Source organism: Pituophis catenifer, unplaced genomic scaffold, assembly GCF_029215685.1.
Source record: "Pituophis catenifer annectens isolate HBS135680 unplaced genomic scaffold, rPitCat1.0.hap2 SCAF_3, whole genome shotgun sequence".
Taxonomy (NCBI): domain Eukaryota; kingdom Metazoa; phylum Chordata; class Lepidosauria; order Squamata; family Colubridae; genus Pituophis; species Pituophis catenifer.
In genome coordinates this window covers 53751211-53769811 of record NW_027256883.1, presented here as the reverse complement: position 1 = coordinate 53769811, position 18601 = coordinate 53751211, and the positions used below count along the sequence as shown (strand labels likewise).

The 18601-nt window shown below is 37.3% G+C and overlaps 1 protein-coding gene across 3 annotated transcripts in view; it reads left to right on the top strand.

Annotated features, from left to right (window-relative positions):
• Positions 1-18601, top strand: part of PIEZO2 (piezo type mechanosensitive ion channel component 2) — a 150447-nt gene that overhangs the window by 122656 nt on the left and 9190 nt on the right. For all 3 annotated transcript variants that reach the window (XM_070942381.1, XM_070942380.1, XM_070942379.1), the window contains 12 exons: positions 785-1180; positions 1850-2108; positions 4626-4808; positions 5649-5898; positions 7614-7746; positions 9159-9306; positions 9416-9630; positions 9883-10041; positions 11908-12055; positions 13757-13945; positions 14097-14186; positions 14978-15150. In XM_070942381.1, coding sequence (XP_070798482.1) covers positions 785-1180; positions 1850-2108; positions 4626-4808; positions 5649-5898; positions 7614-7746; positions 9159-9306; positions 9416-9630; positions 9883-10041; positions 11908-12055; positions 13757-13945; positions 14097-14186; positions 14978-15150 — 2343 coding nt within the window. The remainder of the gene's footprint in view (positions 1-784; positions 1181-1849; positions 2109-4625; positions 4809-5648; positions 5899-7613; positions 7747-9158; positions 9307-9415; positions 9631-9882; positions 10042-11907; positions 12056-13756; positions 13946-14096; positions 14187-14977; positions 15151-18601) is intronic.

Here is an 18601-nt window from a genome sequence, read left to right as displayed (position 1 = left end):
ATATGCAGTGATGGGATTCAAATAATTTAACAACCGGTTCTCTGCCCTAATGATTTCTTCCAACAACCAGTTTACCAAACTGCTCAGAAAGTTAACAACCGGTTCTCCCAAACTGGTGTGAACTGGCTGAATCCCACCACTGGTAATATGTCGTATGTGTCGTTTTCATACCTTCACTTTAATCCTTATATTTTTTGCTTTCAGGACTCTTAATTATATGCCTGTTTATAGTTTTACTTTTTAATTAAACTGAGAGCTTGGAATGCTGCATTCAGATGCTGATTTATGATTCTGGTTCTCTTTAGTTAACATTATTGCTCACAAAAATGTTTAACTGTGCCCAAGACACAAGGGATCTTTTTAAAGCAGAGAAGATAGACCCTTCATCGTTGATCCCAATTCATTTATGCATTATAAAACATATATCATGAACCTGTTCTTCATACACAGGTAATATGTAACAATAAATTAGAAAAATACCTTAAAGACATTAAAATAAAACATTTCATGGCATATAACATAATTATACAATCCCAGTGGGGGTTATTAATTAATGAACAGAATCATAATAACTTCTAAAATCCTGAAACAAATAAAACTTTCTCAACATGAAAACATTTGGGGAATGTGAATATTTCCAAAATTGATGTTGTCAAGTCCACCCTGATATAATAGTGAAATCCAATGTAGAATCAACAACTCAATTTTAATTTTTAAAAAGGGGGAATAAACATTATTTGTAAAGTGAGAAATTGGCAAAAATATTCTTCCTTATTCTTGACAGTGAAGCTACTCAAGTCACTATGCTGTATTCCCGTCAGGGGACAGCAGAAACTATTGAAGAGGTCGAAGGGGAGGACCATGAAGGAGAAGAGACAGAAGCTGAACCCATAGAGGAACATGAAATGGAAGATTATTGTATGGATTCTGAAGGAGCTGCATATATTTCTGATTCAGACATGCCATCCTATTCTGCTTTGGATAGCATTGCTGAACCCCCTCCGTCATATAGCAAAGCCGTGAGCTTGGAACTTTTTCCTTTAGATAGTTCCCATGATGGTTCATCTAGCAGAAACCAAATGCTAGTGAGCCCAGATGAAAATCAGTCTGAAAAACGAGAAGATTCTATTCTTCCTCCTTTGACACATGAACTGACTGCAAGTGAATTACTAATTAACAAGTAGGTATCCATGATTAATTAAGTATGCAAATTAGTTACAACGGTGATGAAAATTGTTTGTGAAAATATTTGGCAGTTGGGGATTTTTGCTGTTTATTTTAACAAGCTGAATTCACTTTGATATTCACTTATCTTTTCAAATGCACTGATTTAACTGGATTTCCTTAAATGTAATTGATTTATGTAGTACCAACTTTTGTCTTGACTTGGAAAATAAGTAAGCCAAGGTATAGTTTATAGCTTGATCTGTGAAATTAGTTGCATAGCTCTTGAGCAATACTCTATTATGTAGAAGCATTATTATTATTTAACAAGAGCTGTGGTGGAGCAGTGGTTAGAATGCAGAATTGCAGGCTAACTCTGTCCACAGCCTGGAGTTCGATCCTGACCAGCTCAAGGTTGAATCAGCCTTCTACCCATCTTAGGTTGGTAAAATAAGGATCCAGATTTTTGGGGGCATGCTGACATTGTAAACCACTATAAATCTAAGTGCTTTTGCTATTACTTACAGATTATTCTCTAGAATAAGATCTCCTGCCATAAATAGGGATTGGACTAGAAAACCTCCAAGTTTTGTTCCAAGTCTATTATTCTATGTTCTATATTCTAATTTAAAATATTTACATATAATTAGATATAAAATCATGGGATCTAATTTTTTTCCTACAGAATGTTTCATGATGAGGAACTAGATGAATCTGAGAAATTCTACGCTGGTCAACCTCGACATTTGCTTCTTATTTATGCTCTATATAATACACTTGTAGCCCGCTCAGAAATGTTGTGTTATTTTGTGATCATTCTTAATCATATGATCTCTGCCTCCACAATTACCCTTGTGCTTCCTATCCTCATCTTCCTTTGGGCAATGCTATCTGTTCCAAGGCCTAGCAAACGTTTCTGGATGACAGCTATAATCTATACTGAGGTATGTCATTAGTCAATAGCTGTTGAACAACCTTTTCAATGTTACAAGAACCTTGTCTTCATTTCTGGTTTAGAAAAAGACTGGTGGCATCTGCTTTCTGGTTTAAATTAACTTTAATTGTTACATTTAAGCCTGAGCAAGCTGTAATTTATTTAAATTACAATCAATTCATGGCTTTGGATTCTAACCAGTAGTGTCACCTAATATAATTCATGATTAGATGTAATGCAAAGTATGCTTTGGGTAACTATTCTAGAAATCAGATGCAGTCTTTCTTGTAACCCTGATGGAGGAGGGGGGAAAAGGGGGTACTCAAATTTGAATCATCTTGCTTAATGCTAAATTACCACAGTGTCTAAACCACAATGGACTGCTTTATGCACAAAAAAAATCATAATATGTAAGTTGCATGAGCTACAATCTATCTGTTCATGTTGTTAGGTCTAATTTCCCCACGTTCTTATACTGTATTAAAGGCTTTTCACCAGGCTGTTACCTAGCCAGTTCATGCAAGCCAGGGATTTTTCTTAAGAATACCACCCAGTTGGAGATGGGCACAAAAGTAATTCTGGGCACTAATAAAAGCAATAAGGCAAAAAACATTAAATCAGTTTCAGTGCCATACTCAGACCTTAAACCCGACCGAAGAGAATCCATATATTTCACTTCTCCCAGGGTCCTCTGAAATTGTAGCCTGACCGCCTCAATTTTCTTTAAATTGTCCAAAATGGTTGAGGGCTTCTTGAAAAGGGACAGGCTATCACCTCTGTATATATTGGTGAAACCATTCTCTTCTTCAGGTGGTACAGTGGTTAGAATGCAGTATTGCAGGAAAACTCTGCCCACAGTCTGAAGTTCAATCCTAATGGGGCTCAAGATTCACTCAGCTTTCTATTCTTTCAAGATTGGTAAAATGAGTACCCAGATGGTTGGGGGCAATATGCAAATAATACTTTTATACTGTAAACTTCCCAGAGAGTAAAGTGCTATGGGGCAGTATATAAGCCTAAATGCTATTGCTATTGAAGAACACATTTACCACCAAAGCCGCCTTGCAAATGGGTGTCTAGCCCCAACTTCCTCAAAATAGATAGTTGCCCATGATCCTCGAAACAAGATCACTATCTGCAAATGTATTAATGACAGAAAAGCAATTATGCTTTGCCACCCTTACTGCCATGAGATAGCCCTTATTAGCTGCTCTAAGTCATGCTGAACTGGATTCACCTCATGTTATCCCCTAGCAGCATTCTAGGCATCTCTTCCTTCATTTCATCTCCTTAAGCTCCTCTTTAAACCAAGAAGGAAGAGAGAAGCTGGGTAAACACAAGCCTTGCCAACAGGCAAATAAGGCTTCAGCCAGGCTGTGTGCCAAACTCTCTGGAACAATCTCAAGATCTCCCCAGAACCCTTATCAAGTCGACTAGGCCCCTACACACCGATAGAATAAGTCCATCCTCCTTGCTGCAGGGACACACACACACAAGGGCATGTCCAAAGAATGACGAAGAATGTGGCATTTTCCTTAAAAATGTATGTGTGGGAGGGTATGTATGTGTGTGTACCTATATGTGTACACACACACATATATAGGCACAAATTTTTTAAGGGAGTCTGCTAAATCCTTTGCCATTGTTATTCTCAGCGCCAATGATTTTAAACCTAGTCTAAAAAAATTGAGAGGATGTACTAAAAGCCTTACAAAGATTCAGTATAAACAAAAATACTAGCAAAGCTCCGCATCTGCACAAGGGAATGGCAAATGCATATTTTTGCCTTCAGTCCAGCACCCCTTTTCTTCCTAGGGTCATAAAAATGGTAAAAAGTTGTGCCAGGCCATTTTCCCAGCTTCCCGTTCTCCTTTCTCTTTTTTCTTTTCCCTCATCTGAAATTCCTAATCCTGTAGAGGCACATGTTGGGTCCTTTTTTATTTATATTATTTTGTTTTACAGCAATGCTTCAGAATGTGGAAACTTCTTCGGTTCCAAACTGAACCAAAGACAGTTTTGAAACTGGAAGTGCAGATGGAAAGTGCAAATTTCACTTTACACCACAGAGATCATCCAGTCACACCCATACCCACTCAGTATGAGATCCACTGGTAGAATGCCTCCGATAGGTGTCTATCCATTCTCTCTTTGAAACCCCTAGCAAAGAGAATCCACCACTGTATGTGGCATCTTGTTCCACATGTTAGACTGATTTTAATAAGGGCTAGAAACTAATAATATTGTCAGTCTGTTTTGAGAAATCTGTTAAGAAATTCAGTGATGTCAGCAACAATGAAAAAACAATGGAAGAGATTGCCTAGTAATACCGAAGCAGGAAATCAAGTTTTCCTTGTGAATTTTTAGGAAGCATATTGGATTTTAACTTCCTTAAGTATTATAGATCTATTTTAGATCTTGATCCCATTCTTTATTATGCTCAAGCATAACAATTGTTAAGAAACTGGATTTTGTTAATTTTTCTGTTTAATATGAAAATGATTAATTTTTTCCTCTCTCTCCCCAATAGGTTACAATAGTGATAAAGTATTTTTTCCAGTTTGGATTCTTCCCTTGGAATAAACAGTTAGAACTAAAAAAAGATAGACCTTATTTTGCTCCTAATATTATTGGCATTGAGAAGAAAGAGGGTTATGTGCACTATGACCTTGTTCAACTACTTGCTTTGTTTTTCCATCGGTCCATTTTAAAGGTATATTTTTGTTTGTTATTTTGTTTTGGAGACAGAATAGTAAAACTGTCAGCATGTATATCTTCCAGCATACTTGACTTCCATTCTTTTTGTTTTTAGTAAAATAGTGCTCCACTAAACCAAAAAAGAATAACTTACTTCATGCTTGATTAAAAAAGGCATGAAGGTATCTACTTCCTTTTATTGGAAAGCTGCTCTATGCAAGAGTTCTTGAATCACTCAGAAGTTTCATGCTCAGTTTATATCTGAATTCTCAGTCTCAGTGTTGAGTCTACGGAAAGGGTCTATATAAACTCTTTCTCTCTAATTTTCATAGTTAAGTCCTTTGCCTTTCTCAATTGCTAAAGAAATCTCTGAAGATAGGCATTTTACTCTCTCCCAGTGTGGTAAAAAGAAGCTCTATCAGGTTGGGCAAGAAGAATGTGTCCTTCAGAGAAAAATATTTGTACATGTGTCTTTGTGTGCATATGGTACATATATGAATGAGTGTGCAGAAATGTGTGAGGACAGCAGATCCTTGAGGCCAGGGAAAAGTCAAACTTCAGTCACCTAGTAATCATCTAACCCTTCTCTAAAGGTCATGGCACACCATTTCAACTATAATCATCCCACATACATTGAAATCCAGGAAAATTAAACAGCATTTCTGAAAATAAAAACTGATTATAGCACAGAAGTTATTAAAATGAAATTCATATTGTAATAATGTTATCAGAGGTTAGATGACAAGACTAAAGCCAAAGATTTGTATAAAGAGAAACAATATCCAAAACACTCAATATCTAACTATAACAAATAATACCAGTAACTCTGAAGATACCTTCATGTTGTTCTTTTTAGTGTCATGGATTATGGGATGAGGAAGATGGAGGAGACACTGGGAGTAGTAAAGATGACTCAGATGATGAGTTGGCTGAATCATACAGAAGAGATTCCGCTGACTCTTTGACGTCAGTCAATTTGGCAGCATCTATTGAATCCATACATGTCCATTTCCCAGAACAGCAAACCGCCATCCGCAGGAAAAGTTCAAGCAGTGGCTCACATTTATCACACAGATCCAGCTTCTCCTCTCACCGTTCAAAGCGAGGTATGATTGGTGGCATCAGGACTCTAAACTGGTCTGTTTTGTATTTGCGCAAGCTTTTCTTTCAAGAAAAAAAGTAGCAAAGAATAACCATTAAATCATAGGCAACAATGGCCCTTATATTAAAGAAAGCTAAGCTTAGATAGTTATTACAATATGTTGACCTATTATTTTCTTTGAAGAACTATTTTCTCCCTAGAAACCTGAAATTATTATAGGCAAATAATAAAAACATTGGAATGTTAGAAGGCAAAAAGGATATTTCTTGTTAAGAATATATTTTATTAACTTTAATTTATGATGTAGCATTTTTATTTTTCAGGTATTTGTTGTGTTTTAAAATTCATAAGATGCCTGAGTTATATCTTAAAAGATAATCTAGGAATTTTAACGTTAATGCAGAACTTCCTACCTTAAAATAAGTTTTATCTCCCTGACAATGATTTTAAAGAACATTAAGCTATAAAATTATGTATATAAATTTACAGTTTTAAGTTTTATATATTAATCTAAATGTATAGAAGAGAGCCAGTTTGGTATAGCGATTAAAGCACTACACAAATCCAGATGACTGTGAATTCTTGTCCCCTTTTAGGCATAAAAAATCTGTGGGTGACTTTGGGTATGTCTCTCATCCTAACCCGCCTCACAGGGTTGTTGTTGGGATGTAAAAGGAGGAGGAAGGAATATTAGGTATATTTGCCGCCTTGAGTTATCTAAAAAAAGTCAGTTTGAAATAACATGAAATAAGTTTAGAACTACAATGTGAAGCCCTCGTGCTCTCTGAGCTTGGTTGTTATTTGCCAACATTTCATTATCCAATCAAGTCACATCTAATAGCAATAGCAATAGCACTTAGACTTATATCAGTGATGGCGAACCTTTTCGCCACCGAGTGCCCAAACCAGAATGCGCACATGTGCATGCATGCACACGCCGGAGCACTGGAAACCCAAAGACCAGCTTGCCGGCACGCACATGCACTCCGGCCAGTTCATCTTCAGGTTTCCGGCGCTGTGGCGTGCACGAAGACCAGCTGGCCGGCACGCATGCGTGCACTGGAAATCAAAAAAGCAGCTGGCGATAGTGTGAGTGCCCACAGAGAGGGCTTTGTGCCACCTCTGGCACACGTGCCATAGATTCACCATCATGGACTTTAATATTGCTCCGTAGTGCTTTACAGCACACTCTGGACAGTTTACAATGTCAGCATCTTGCCCCCAACAATCTGGCTCCTCATTTTACTGACCTCAGAAGACTGAGTCAACCTTGAACCCCATCCGGCTCAAATTCCAAACTAGGGCAGAGTTAGCCTGCAATACTGCATTCTAATCACTGCGCCACCAGTGGTTTAATTTTAGAATTTAAAGTTTTCCATTCCCTAGTTGCTGAATAATGTGAATGAAAGGTGGATTTTCAAGACAGAAGAATGCATCAGCATGTTTTTGCCTTTTTGGTTTTCACCACAAGTTAAAATGATCCCAAGCACAGAAGTAATAACCTGAGAGAGATTTTCTGTTTGGTTTGTTCGATAAAAAGGAATTCATCTTTTGTTTCACATTTTGATTCTTGCTTTTTCTTATTAATTGTAGTTTAAAGGAATCTATTTTTTCCAAGTGTGAAAAAAGAAAAAGGATATGCAGACCCAGATTTTTTTTCCTTTTCTTTTGAGCTTTCCCTTAGAAGTGCAATAATTCTTTCTCCACTTGTATTTTCAGGAAGTACCAGCACACGCAACAGTAGTCAAAAAGGAAGCAGTGTGTCGAGCATAAAAAGGAAGTCAAGGAAAGAGCTTCTGATGGAAAAACTGAGAGAACAATTTATCATCGCAAAGGCATTTACAATTAAAAAGTAAGTAATTACACATATTAGATTTATTGAAATAAATGCTGAATCCAGAACATGTTTAAAATGTTCTAGGATTGAGGAAAGGGCCAGAAAGAAATCTGTATCCATTTTATGACACTAATGAACTCCAGCCCATCACTGATTGCTAAGGCAGACCTATATGCTTGATTGCCATATAGCAAGAAAAGTTTTCAGGAAAATGGGAAACAGATTTTTCCATTCAGTGTATTAGGGACACATTCCAATACTAAATCACTTAAGACTTCAATTACCTTAATTCCTTCCTTCTTTTCTTCTTTCCTCCCTCCCTTCTTTCCTTCCAGCAGTAAATACAAACAGTCCACCACCGAACAGTCCACCACTTTTATTTTAAGGTCATCTTGTTTCTAACAACAGTAATAAATCATTTTCTGCATATGTGAAGAATCTATCAGGCATCCATAGGGATATCAAGCTTCTAACATCCCTCTTCCATATCAAGGCTTGAAGTTCTTTGCTTGCTTTAAATTATATGTGCTGGAAAAAATGAAATATCCTAAAACAAAGGCAGCTAATCTGTTACTTGATAATTTAGATATCTGAAGATACAACTCCCATGGCAATTTTAATCCGAAACATTTTGAAAGGAGCCCTACTTTTTTCTTGTTACAGGCAGTTATCATTTAGTGACTACAATTGGGATTGGAAATTCCATTGCTAAGTGAAGCTTAGTGGGAAATCATGCCACTACAACTGTGCTTTCTTACTTGAAACTAATCAATTTCACACTTTTTGCTTTTGTTTGCTTCCTCCTCCTCCTCTATTCTTTGGAATGCCTACTCCTGCACAGGTATAATTAACAAAATGGGAAATAATGTTTGCATTTACATTAATTGGAGAAGAGGAGATTACAAGAGGGTAAGCAGGAACAGAGTGAGAAATACGCTTTTAAAAAATATGCTGGGCTCCAGCAGCCACCAGCACACTATACAAGCAGCCTGGTAAATTCCCCATTATTTGGCTGCTTACTTTCTTGTAATCCCTTCCTCTCCAATGTCTGCTTTGCAAGGGAAAAAGTCAGGAACAAGTCAACACTTACTGACTGTAACGGTAATCATGTGACTCCGAAGATTGTAAATGATTGTAAACTTTGAACGGTTGCTGAATGAGTGGTTAATAGGTGAGGATTATCTGTATATTGATTAGGATCAGGTCAATAGAGAAATATTTAAGCCTACCTTTGCATGTTTTTACTAAAATGAATTCTGTTATATAGTTGCGTCTACTGTTGGAGACAGGAATAGATCAAGAGTGAAGACATCAAGCCATATTGCGCTTCATATAGTATCTGTGGGGCAACAAATGAAATTCTAAGCATGTGCATTTTCTCACAAAATTACTTTGTAACAATGAGAGTGACTTTTGTATTATTTCAGGGCACTTCAAATATATCTACCCATCAGACAATTTTTCTACAATCTTATCCACCCGGAATACAGTGCTGTGACAGATGTTTATGTCCTGATGTTCCTAGCTGATACTGTGGACTTCATTATCATTGTCTTTGGATTCTGGGCTTTTGGGGTATGTTAATAAGAATTGATATGCTTGAGTAAATGTAGTTATTTTTATAACTATTATTTTTATAAGAAATAATTTTGCTTCCTCTGTTTCCTTTCTATTTTCTTCGCAGAAACATTCCGCAGCAGCAGATATTACTTCTTCATTATCTGAAGACCAAGTCCCAGAGGCCTTCTTAGTGATGGTACTAATTCAGTTTGGAACCATGGTAGTAGATCGGGCACTGTACCTGAAAAAGACAGTCATGGGGAAAGTCATCTTTCAGGTTATCCTTGTTTTCGGCATACACTTTTGGATGTTCTTTATCTTGCCCATTGTGACAGACAGGTAAACGCATTGCATTTAAATGATTTTATTTGTTACTTTTATTATTTATTACTTTTTTAAAAAGTGACCTGTTCATCTGCATAATGATAGAATTCATCTCTTATGAATGATTGAATTGAACAAGTGAAAAAGGTAATAGATGTGAAAAGAAATGAGTTAGCTTTACCACATTTAAATAATATAAAAAGTATTCATTCTATGGAAGGCATATAAAAATGCATTTGTTTTCTTGATGTGTGTTTTGTGTTATAGGAAATTCAGTCAAAACATAGTTGCCCAGCTTTGGTATTTTGTGAAATGTGTTTATTTTGGATTATCGGCATATCAGATACGTTGTGGCTATCCAACCCGTGTACTTGGCAATTTCCTCACAAAAAGTTATAATTACGTAAATCTGTTTTTATTCCAAGGGTAAGTCTGTGAGTCTGGTATAATATGTCTTTTTATCTTTACAGTTCCAGTTTTTTATTTATGCTTTCTTACTATTTATAGATTGCACTTCACCAGGATTGACTCATAATAAAGTCATATTATCATGCCACCTTAATGTTTTCTTTAATTTGGAAATGCTAAATTATTTGGTTAATATGAATTAGATGGACACCATTAAATTTACGTTTGATCATGAAATCAATTTTAATTCATAAATGGATCAATTATAACCCTTGTCTATATACATTTTATTTATTATTTATTTATTATCAGATTTATATACCGCCCTTCTCTCGAAGGACTCAGGGCGGTGCACAGCCAAAGTAAATCATAAATACAAACATTAAAATACAGTTAAAAAGATATATATGCGTTTGGCCCCATAGTTAAAAAAAACAATAACAAACCTATTAAAAACATTTTAAAAAGTGTTAAGCCAGCCCAGCTTGCTGAAAAAGAAAGGTCTTAAGGGCACAGCAGAAGGTACCGAGGTCTTGGATTCTTTGTATCTCTGGGGGCAGCTGATTCCAGAGGGCACATGCCCCCACAGAAAAGGCCCTCCCCCTGGGGGCCACCAGTCTACATTGCTTGGCCAATGGCACCCTGAGGAGGCCCTCTCTGTGGGAGCGCACAGGTTGGTGGGAGGCCATTGGTAGCAGCAGGTGGTCTCGAAGATATCCAGGTCCTATGCCATGGAGCGCTTTAAAGGTGATAACCAACACCTTGAAGCGCACCCGGAAGACCACCGGAAGCCAGTGCAGCTCACGCAAGAGAGGTGTTATGTGGGAGCACCATGCGGCTCCCGTAACTACCCGTGCGGCCACATTCTGGACCGGTTGGAGCCTCCGGGTGCTCTTCAAGGGGAGCCCCATGAAGAGAGCATTGCCCTAGTCCAGGCTAGAGGTGACGAGGGCATGAGTGACTGTGCACAAGGAATCCCAATCTAGGAAGGGCCGCAACTGGCGGATCAGGCGAACCTGATAAAAAGTCCCCCTAGCTACAGCCATCAGATGTTCCTCCAAGGACAGCTGCGTATCCAGGAGGACGCCCAAATTGCGAGCATGGGCGCCAAAGAGTCGCCCCCAATAGTCAGTGATGGTGTCAACTGACTATATCGGGATGCCGGAAACCACAGCCACTCAGTCTTGGATGGGTTGAGCCTGAGCCTGTTCCTCCCCATCCAGATCCGCACGGCCTCCATGCACCGGGACATCACTTCAAGAGCATCATTGGGGTGGCCCGGGGTGGAGATGTACAGCTGGGTGTCATCAGCGTACTGGTAGTATTTCACCCCGAAGCCACGGATGATCTCACCCAGCGGCTTCACATAGATGTTGAACAAAAGGGGCGAGAGGACCGACCCGAGGCACCCACATATGAGGCGTCTCGAGGTCGACCTCTGCCCCCCTGACAAAATCTTTTTTGGACAAAATCTTGTCATTTCTTGTACGAGGGAAGAGAAAATAGAGGCATCATACTCTTCTTGTACAGAAAGTTTTAGAAAATTATCATAGACAAATGGAACATTTTAGCTAGTCTTCATCCTGGAACATAAATGATGTTAGAACTAAATCATAGGTCATCCTATATCTACATAAAACAGTTCTAAATGTTTAAATAAATCTATCTCCTTTTTTTCTGGAGGATTATGTTTTTATTGCAGTAAATTAGGAAAATAATGCTTTTAAAAGTAATGCAATCGGGGGGGGGGGGTTTCTGGAAGCCACAAAATGGAGGGCATGGACTGCAAGAAAGTCACAAAATGGAAGGCATGGGCTGCATTTGACTAATGCAATGAAAACCACAGAATATGCCAAGCTAAAACTTATTTTTCTTCTTTGATAGGTTCCGCCTAGTCCCTTTCTTGACTGAATTGAGGGCAGTTATGGACTGGGTTTGGACAGATACCACATTAAGTCTTTCCAGTTGGATCTGTGTTGAAGATATTTATGCTCATATATTCATTTTAAAGTGCTGGCGAGAGTCAGAAAAAGTAAGAAATTTCTTCGTTTATTTTTTCTTTGCAACCTTATAATCAGCAAAAAGTTCACCTTGTACAGTCTCAAAGGGAAATGTGATCATATTTCCCATATTTCCATATTAGATTAATAGTATTTCAAACTTTCTAGAATTGGTGGGCAATATTAATCTCATTTTTTACTTCCATTCACAGGGACTTGTTTCTGTGTATTTCTGTATCTGTTTATTTCTGTGTATTTCTATATACTTGTATAAAGGTTCAAGAGCATAGAAAAAAAATCATTCTTTTAAAAAAGCAGAACTGATAGAATACAAAAATATTTATTATATGCAATCAATATGTAATTAATATGTAATTGTCCAAAGAAAACTTCAGCTTTATTTAGTCCATGAGAAAAGAGCTTATAACTGAAATCAAGCCTATTCAACATAACTTCATAACTTTCTCAGAAATAATTTCTGGATGCACCACTGTGGTACCAAGTAAGAGTGTTTTAGAACTTTTGAAAGTGAGACATTCCCCTGGAAGACCAGGATAAAAATCAAGAGCTAAAACTACTAGGGCTTTGTATGTAGCACTTCGATTCTGTTGGGCTTTTTAATTAACAATTTTATTTTTTTTTTCCATTAAGAAAGCAGTATATACTGTAGTGCATAAGTGTAGGTTAGGATGACATCCAGGCTGCTAGGCTATGGGTTACAGAATAGATACATTAAAAGTGCACCTATTATTGCTACAACCTGTAGCATTAATTTGAGCAGAAGTTTAATTTTCCTCAGTAACTGTCCATTAATACAACTACATACAATCAGTTATTTGAAGGAAAAATAAGAATTAGATCTTTCAGTTCCTACAATTTTCTATCATTCCTATGTATCTGAAATCTGTAGCTACTATGAAATAATGCTTTTCATTGGAATGTTGTTTAGAAAAGCTATTTAGTCTAAATTCACATTTTTCTAACCACCATAGTATGAAAAAAATATTATTTTTCATACTTTGTTTAATTTACTTTTCCAAAGTTTCAAACAAGCTTTTTCTTCCACTTCCGAACTCTGCTAACGATGATGATGGACAGCATATACAATCAAATTCCAGAGGTTATATACATATTGAGCCCCTGAATTACAAGACCTTTATAAGAATTCTGATATAGGACTCCTTTGGCAGTTTCTACAAAACAGCATTTTGCAATATAAGCTTTATGGGTCTGAGCTCTCTTTGTTAGCTGACCCCAGACACTAAGATTCACTGCTTGAATTGCAGCGTTGCTGTTATGGCAGATCTTGCATGAAGAATTAAGAAATATACTTTGCTACCTCTAGCTTATGAAATCAGTTACAGCCTACCTGGGAATACGGATTTCATTGTCAGTGTCTGCTTGCGATTCTAAAGTTTTATTGGAAAAAAAAAATTAGACCATGTGGTTTTAGACAATGACATTTACTATTGAATTTACTGTTCCTGAGCAAGATGCTGGACTATTTGCCCACTGTGTCTCAGATATAGTCATTTGGATAATACTAATTATTTAGTGTGGTCTGACAAGAAACTACGGAGTTCCAATCTAATAAGGATGCCACATATGAACACAGATTAAAGTTCAAATACATGGAAAATGTAATTTAAACAATTAATGGGTTTTATCTCTTTTCAGAGGAAAGAAAAACACATGCATTTATTTGCTTATTTGCTTTTTCTCTCTTTTTGCAGCGATATCCCCAACCAAGGGGCCAGAAGAAAAAGAAAGTTGTGAAGTATGGAATGGGTGGCATGATTATTGTCTTGCTGATATGCATAGTGTGGTTCCCGCTGCTCTTCATGTCTCTAATTAAATCTGTTGCAGGTGTCACAAATAAGCCTCTTGATGTATCCATCACAATAACTTTAGGAGGTTACCAGGTACAACTTGTTAAAATGTCATGTGTTGTTTTCTTTCATATGCTAACATTTATTATAGACTTAAATTTCAGCAAAAGAAAGCATTGATGTATATTTACTGAAAGGTATCCATCCAAAAGATGTCTACAGCAACTTTTATGTTATTTTCCAGCCTATTTTTACAATGAGTGCCCAGCAAAGTCAACTAAAAAATATGACAAATAAACAATATAAAGACTTCCACAAAGCATTTAAGGATACAGTAAGTATTTCTTTAATAGTACTATAAAAATAATATCACTAATGGCAAGCAATTGTGGAAGCATTAAATATTCTTCAAAATAGCAGTGTGACTGTTATTTATTTAATATTCCATTTGTACTGACATTCTGAGTGTATCCATGAATTCATCTGTAAATCCAGTAAAAGGCATATCTGCAATGGCTATTTTAAACCAGTCATTTAGTAATTAATGCTTATCTGTTATAAAATGGGAATGCTGAATTTCTCATAGGTTAAAAAATATTTCACTTATTTTCTGCAAACTAATTAATCAGTTACATTTATGATGTACTCATGCTTTTGAGAGAAAAGGAGAAAAGAAAAGAAAATTTGGCTCAGCTAGCTGGTTTCATGATTTTCTAGTAATGGATTTCCCTCGCAGAATGTAGAATATTGTGCTTTGAAGTGCTCTGACCATTCAGTTAATTAGCATAACAATGTTTCTTGATTTTGTCCATTCTGCCATTCTATGTGCTATGTCTCCCTGTTTTCTTTCATTTGTCCACTAGTTATAGCTGTACACAGTGATAGGATTCAAGTAGTTTAACAACCGATTCTCTGCCCATATGATTTTTTCCAACAACCAGTTTGCCAAACTGCTCAGGAAGTTAACAACCGCTTCTCCCGAAATGGTGCAAACTGGCTGAATCCCACCACTGGCTGTACATCTTTTCCATAGCTTGTCTCTCTCTCCTTCTTTGAATAATGAAACTTTTGATGGAACAGTTCTACAGACAACAAATAGAGATAATTTCTTTTTTTTTTTTTAAGGGTGCTTTACAGTTTCTAGAAAACTATGCTATAGAAGATATAACAGTGGCTCAGCTAGAAGGCAGTTCAAATTCATTATGGACCATCAGCCCTCCTAGCAGAAAAAATATGATAAAGGAGCTCAAGGCAGAGAATCCTGATTTTTCTTTGGTTATTTCATGGAACATTCAAAGGTATATCATTGATAGTATATAAGTGTATCACTTTTTTTTATCTGGATATGAAAATGGTTAGAAGTAAAATATGGTAAAGATTATTGATTGGAATAATCTCTTTTATATAAAGAATAGCAATAATCATAGGCCTGGACCTCATATAGTAAAAGTGATAAAGTTCAGTATTAAAATAATTAGCACTGAAAGAATGTGGAACCCACCAGCTGTGTGAGATAAGGATGATGATGATGATGATCATGATCATGATGCATTATTATTTACTGCATATGATAACTGCATACGCCACAATCCTGAGATATGAAAAATTATTCTTAAATATTTATAATAGTCATTCTATTACCTATCTGTTAATCTGCCATCTTGTTTAACCACCAATTTAACCTTAGTTTCAGTGCTAGTGAAGATTTTTAGACTCTTATGGATGTCATAATTGTTTATGGAACACTTAGTGTAAAGGTTTTTTGAACTAGGAGCCCAGTTTAAATATTTTACATTCCCAGTAAGAATATGCTACGATGCATCTCTGTTATCTGTGTAAAAAATATGAAAAGTCAGCCTCCTTAACACAGAATCTTAGTTCCTGGAAAATTATTAGCATCAATTTATCAATTAGCATCAATTTTCTGACAGTACTGTGGCAGCAGGGAACAAATTTACATCCTTTCAAAGAAGGTCATAATGATGGGGCACCAAATTATAACTTTAAAAAAGACAACGATGATCTCATAGCTGCCGATCTCATATCTCTTGATTGGCACCTTCTATTCACTGACTGTAATACTGCAGAAGACCGTTATAACCCTTTTTTGCTCGAAGTCAATAGAGTCATTAAACTACACGTACCATTAATAACAACTGAAGCCAAAAAAAAAACAACAAATTACCATAACAATAAGAAAGCTTCAATCCCCCCAAAAATCTCTTTGGCGGAAAAACAAAACTGACTACATAGCTAACTTTAAAAACCGCTAAAACACCTTATGCCGTCAGATAAAGGCAGAATGCACCAATTACCACTGCAAACAAGAGGAAGAGCTGTTTCACTTGAAATCTACCTGAGCCTTCTATAATTTCGTAAATGCCAAACTTAAAGACTCTAAAACCATCACACCCCTAAAAGGACCTAACGGGGAAGACTGTAACGATCGTTAAGGCCAATCTCTTCAACACATTCTTTACTTCAGTCTTTATCAACAGCAATGGCTTCAGCCCCACATTTCCTAGTCGTAACACAACTAATTGCAATGATCTGATAATATTGATTTTACAGTAAATAACGTCGAAACGGCACTACACACCCCAAAACCATCTTTATCTATTGGCCCTGATGGATTATGTGCCTACTTCTTGAAAAAGCTTTCCACTGCCATAGCCAAACCTCTAAACCAGTGGGTCTCAACCTTCCTAATGCCGCGACCCTTTAATACAGTTCCTCATGTTGTGGTGACCCCCAACCATAAAATTATTCCTAAAACCATTGAAAATATGTGTCTTCCGATGGTCTTAGGCGACCCCTGTGAAAGGGTTGTTTGACCCCCAAAGAGGTCCCGACCCACAGGTTGAAAACCACTGCTCTAACCACAATCTATGACATATCTTTGAGAACCAGCTCCTTACCTGACCTATGGTCATTAGCCACAGTCATACCTATCTTCAAAAAGGGAGACCCCAGCCTAGTAGAAAATTACAGACCAATCTTATTGTTTTACATCACCTGTAAAGTCATGGAATCAATTATAATTCAATCCATCACCCTCCACTTAGAAACAAACAACCTGTTTTCTAACAAACAGTTTGGTTTCAGGAAAAATTTGTCCTGTAACATGCAACTCCTACACTGCAGAAACATTTGGACCACAAAACTTGACCAGGGTAAAGCAATAAATGCAATTTACATAGACTTCTGCAAAGCCTTTGATTCAGTGGTACACGACAAACTATTGTTAAAACTAAGCTCTTACAGCATTTCCAGATCACTGCACAAGTGGATAGCCGTGTTCCTGTCAAACAGGCAACAAGTAGTCAAAATAGGGAGCACCCTATCAAACCCGGCATCAGTTAATAGCAGTGTCCCCCAAGGCAGCGTTTTAGGACCCACACTCTTTCTGTTTTACATAAATGACCCTTGCAATCATATTATAAGCAGCTACGTCCTCTTCGCTGATGACGTAAAACTGTTTAACACCACCTACAATGCTGCTGCCCTACAAAGCGACCTTGACTATGTGTCAGAATGGTCACACAATTGACAACTCCAAATCTCAACTAACAAATGCTCTGTCCTACACATTGGCAACAAAAATCAGAAACCAAATACAAGCTGGGAGGATACGACCTCGTAGAAGACCCTTACTCTGTCAAGGACCTAGGAGTACTCATCTCAAATGATCTAAGCCCTAGAGCTCACTGTAACAGCATTGCCAAAAAGGCATTAAGAGTTGTTAACCTAATCTTGCGAAGCTTCTTCTCTGGTAACATTGTACTGCAAACTAGGGCATACAAAACCTTTGCCAGACCTATTATTGAATATAGCTTGTCTGCCTCGAATCTACACTGTATATCTGACATTAATACAATTGAATGGATCCAGAGGTATTTCATGAGAAGAATATTCCACTCCTCTGCTCACAATAGAATCCCTTACACCACCAGGCTTGAAATTTTGGGCTTGAACAACCTGGAACTATGCCGCCTACGGTCTGACCTAAGCATAGTACTACAGGTGAAACTCGAAAAATTAGAATATCGTGCAAAAGTTCATTTATTTCAATAATGCAACTTAAAAGGTGAAACTAATATATGAGATAGACTCATTACATGCAAAGCGAGATAGTTCAAGCCTTGATTTGTCATAATTTTGATGATTATGGCTTGCAGCTCATGAAAACCCCAAATTCACAATCTCAGAAAATTAGAATATTGTGAAAAGGTTCAATATTCTAGTCTCAAAGTGTCCCAATCTAATCAGCTAAGTAAGCCATCACACCTGCAAAGGGTTCCTGAGCCTTGAAATGGTCTCTCAGTCTGGTTCAGTAGGAATCACAATCATGGGAAAGACTGCTGACCTGACAGTTGTGCAGAAAACCATTATCGACACCCTCCATAAGGAGGGAAAGCCTCAAAAGGTAATTGCAAAAGAAGTTGGATGTTCCCAAAGTGCTGTATCAAAGCACATTAACAGAAAGTTATGTGGAAGGGAAAAGTGTGGAAGAAAAAGGTGCACAAGCAGCAGGGATGACCGCAGCCTGGAGAGGATTGTCAGGAAAAGGCCATTCAAAAGTGTTGGGGACTTTCACAAGGAGTGGACAGAGGCTGGAGTCAGTGCATCAAGAGCCACCACACACAGACGGATCCTGGACATGGGCTTCAAATGTCATATTCTTCGTCAAGCCGCTCCTGAACAACAAACAACGTCAGAAGGGTCTTACCTGGGCTAAAGAAAAAAAGA